At 36.3% G+C, this 2952-nt stretch overlaps 1 protein-coding gene across 1 annotated transcript; it reads right to left on the reverse strand.

Annotated features, from left to right (window-relative positions):
• Positions 1–946: 946 nt before the first annotated feature.
• LOC126911625 (uncharacterized) lies at positions 947–1878 on the reverse strand. Its single transcript, XM_050699678.1, has one exon. It carries the CDS (start codon positions 1739–1741, stop codon positions 1022–1024), a length of 720 nt encoding a protein of 239 aa, XP_050555635.1. The 5' UTR covers positions 1742–1878; the 3' UTR covers positions 947–1021.
• Positions 1879–2952: the final 1074 nt, after the last annotated feature.

Raw genomic sequence — 2952 nt, forward strand, 5'->3', positions numbered from 1 at the left:
CTAATGAGTATGTATGCGTGCAACCATAGAATTGCAACCACAGACAATATACCGCAATACAGATTATACAAGACACACTGAACATTGCAACAGATTATCAAATTAGTTACGTTCTAACGCTGATTGGACTTCCAATGGAAGTATAGGAGTAGAAGATAGACCAACTTTTTTAATTTACATACATACATATCGTCACGCCTTTAATCCCCGAAGGGGTAGGCAGAGGTGCACATTATGGCACGTAATGCCACTGTGTACACCCACTTTTCACAATTTATGTTGTAAGTCCCAATAGGTGGTGAGCCTATTGCCATATACCGGGCACATTTCCAGACTCCGTGCTACCACTAAGAAATTTTCGAAAAACCGAAAAAAGCCCAGTAATACTTCGCCCGGGAATCGAATTCGAGATCCCTTCTCCGGCAGTCGGACTTGCAACCATTCGGCCAACGAGGCAGTCTTTTTTTTATTCAATAACTAGATGTCCTCCTCTCAACTCTTAATATCACTTTCCAGTCTCTTAAATATCTTCAGCTAAATATCTCATTTTAACAACATGAAAGAAAGAGTAGTAAGCTTAACACTTTAACTGCCAACTTAAAAATGGTGAAAGTCAAACCTCCACTTACTGACGTCAAGCACCGATGACTGACGTGTCGACTACACGAATAAATTATAAATAACCCTCCTTCTGGCGCAGTCGGGTAAATACTAGCTGACCTGGCAAACTTTGCACTGCTAAACACATTTTGTTCTTACCTTTTAATACTTCCCTAGACTTCCACAAAAAAAATCAAGACCAATATTAGCCAAATCGGCCCAGCCGATCTCGAGTTTAAGCGAGACTAACGAACATCGATTAATTTTTATTTATAAGAAGAAGATAATACTATAATATAATAAAATCTAACTAGACACATACACAGCACAAATAAAGAGAACAAAATAATAATGCATGATGTAATTCATTTACCAGCACATAAAGTTTAATAAAATCTAATTACATGAAACAGATTAAACATTATAAGCAACCCATATAAGATTTCTTGCAGCATTTCCTACAACACGGCCACCGTCCCTTCTTTCCCTTCTTTTTACTTTTTTTCTTACCTGTTTCTTCTCCAAAATCAGGACAGTTTTCTGTAATAACTTCTACTTTACTTGTGGCTGCTTGCCTAGCCTTATACGCTCGAATCCTCTCCTTCTCAATCTCTTTTTGTTTCATCCAATCATTGAGCTTGGATTGTAAACCAAGAAGGTTTTTCAACCTATCCTGTTTCTTCTTTGACATCCCAATCCATCCTTTGGAAAAATCCTTGTATTTCAATAGAGATTCTTTTATATGTTCATATCCAGATGGTCGATTTTTTCTTCTGCCTGAGATGGTGTCAAAGGCTTCACTTAAGTTTTTTGAATTGATTATATCATTGAATGCGTTTTCGTCTGTGCTGTTGCATATGATGTCAGCTTCAGTCATCAGCTCTGTACCATTGAATTCTTTGACTAGTTGCTGCAGCTCGTTCATGTACGCAATGCCTTGTTTAGCTTCTGTGTCGTTGCTTTGTTCCAGCGTTTTAATTGTATCATTAACAGCTTCATTGATTTGCGCATAGATTGCGTCTTTTAATTTTTCCAGCTCTTCTATTTTTTGCTCATTCTCTTCTTTATTCGGTTCGGATATTACAGCACAGTTTGTTGAATAAATTATTTGCAGTATGACAATGAATAGTGCAGTTTTCATGTTCGTTATAATATTTACTAACAAATGTAACTCGATGTTGCTCCGAGCGATTTCTTTCTTGAACAGTTTTATGTGTTCGTTCTTGATACGATGTTTATTTAGTTTCGTAATGCTGTTTCAATTTTACAGTTTATTTTATTTTATTGCCGGTTCTGTTGTTCGGTAGAACATTTTGACAATGTTTATTACATTTTTCGGATTGTCGATGTTGGTTGATTTCTCTATTGTTATTTATTGACTTTTGTTTATGTTATTTGGTTTAGAATTGTATTGAGATTAGATCATTGCAATTGATTGAATAATTGACTTGATCTTGTTGGTTATATTCACTGTAAACGTAAATGTTTTTTTTTTATGGAATAGGGGACAAACAAGCAGTTGGGACTCCTGATGGTATGCGATCAACGCCGGAGCTGATAAATGTATTCCGGATCAGCGGACAACTTAATGGGTTACCAGGGCTCCGGCTCGAAGCAGAAGTAGGAACGGGATGGCTTTCAGTCAGCGAGAGTCTCTCTCGCCTCGCCCAAGTCAGGAGAAGTCATTGGATATTTTTTTCCTCTTAAAAAACACCCTAAATGTATGAGTTTAACATAAGTTCGTGTTCAATTTGTCAAATGTCAATGTCAGTCATGAGACTTATCAGAAATCTGATCTTACTGATTCTTATTTACATATATTTACATATATATACATTTCATAAGTAAATTCATATTTACATAGATTTTTTCTAATTATTCAATTAGACTATATAGTAGGCTCATAACACGAAACACAAAGGTGTATGATGTAGTATGGAGTTCCCAAACTCAGCCAAGAACCATTGATACTTCTAAGTTCAACAATACACGCAACTGCAAATCGTCGTCATTAAAAAACACCCTCAAAAACATCCTTTTAAAAAAACAACAAAACCTAATGACAAACAAATAGCATCAATTACTAAAACAACACCTTGCTATTCTAAATTCGTCCTTACAGCTACGGACATAAAGTTAACTACCGTGTAGCAGATAGAACTCGTTTGTTTGTCTAGTTAACCGAGGCGTGAACAGGACTATAGGTATCTATTGGGAATGCAAATTCAAGATGGCTGACGTTGTTAGCAAATCTTTAATTTCCAACCGACGACGTTGTGGATACACTTTGCTTTTGTAATGGACATTTGGGGCCAGGAAACTGGCGGGTTTCAAATCAAATTAAAAGGCATT

The sequence above is a fragment of the Spodoptera frugiperda genome, chromosome 17 (assembly GCF_023101765.2).
Source record: "Spodoptera frugiperda isolate SF20-4 chromosome 17, AGI-APGP_CSIRO_Sfru_2.0, whole genome shotgun sequence".
NCBI lineage: Eukaryota > Metazoa > Arthropoda > Insecta > Lepidoptera > Noctuidae > Spodoptera > Spodoptera frugiperda.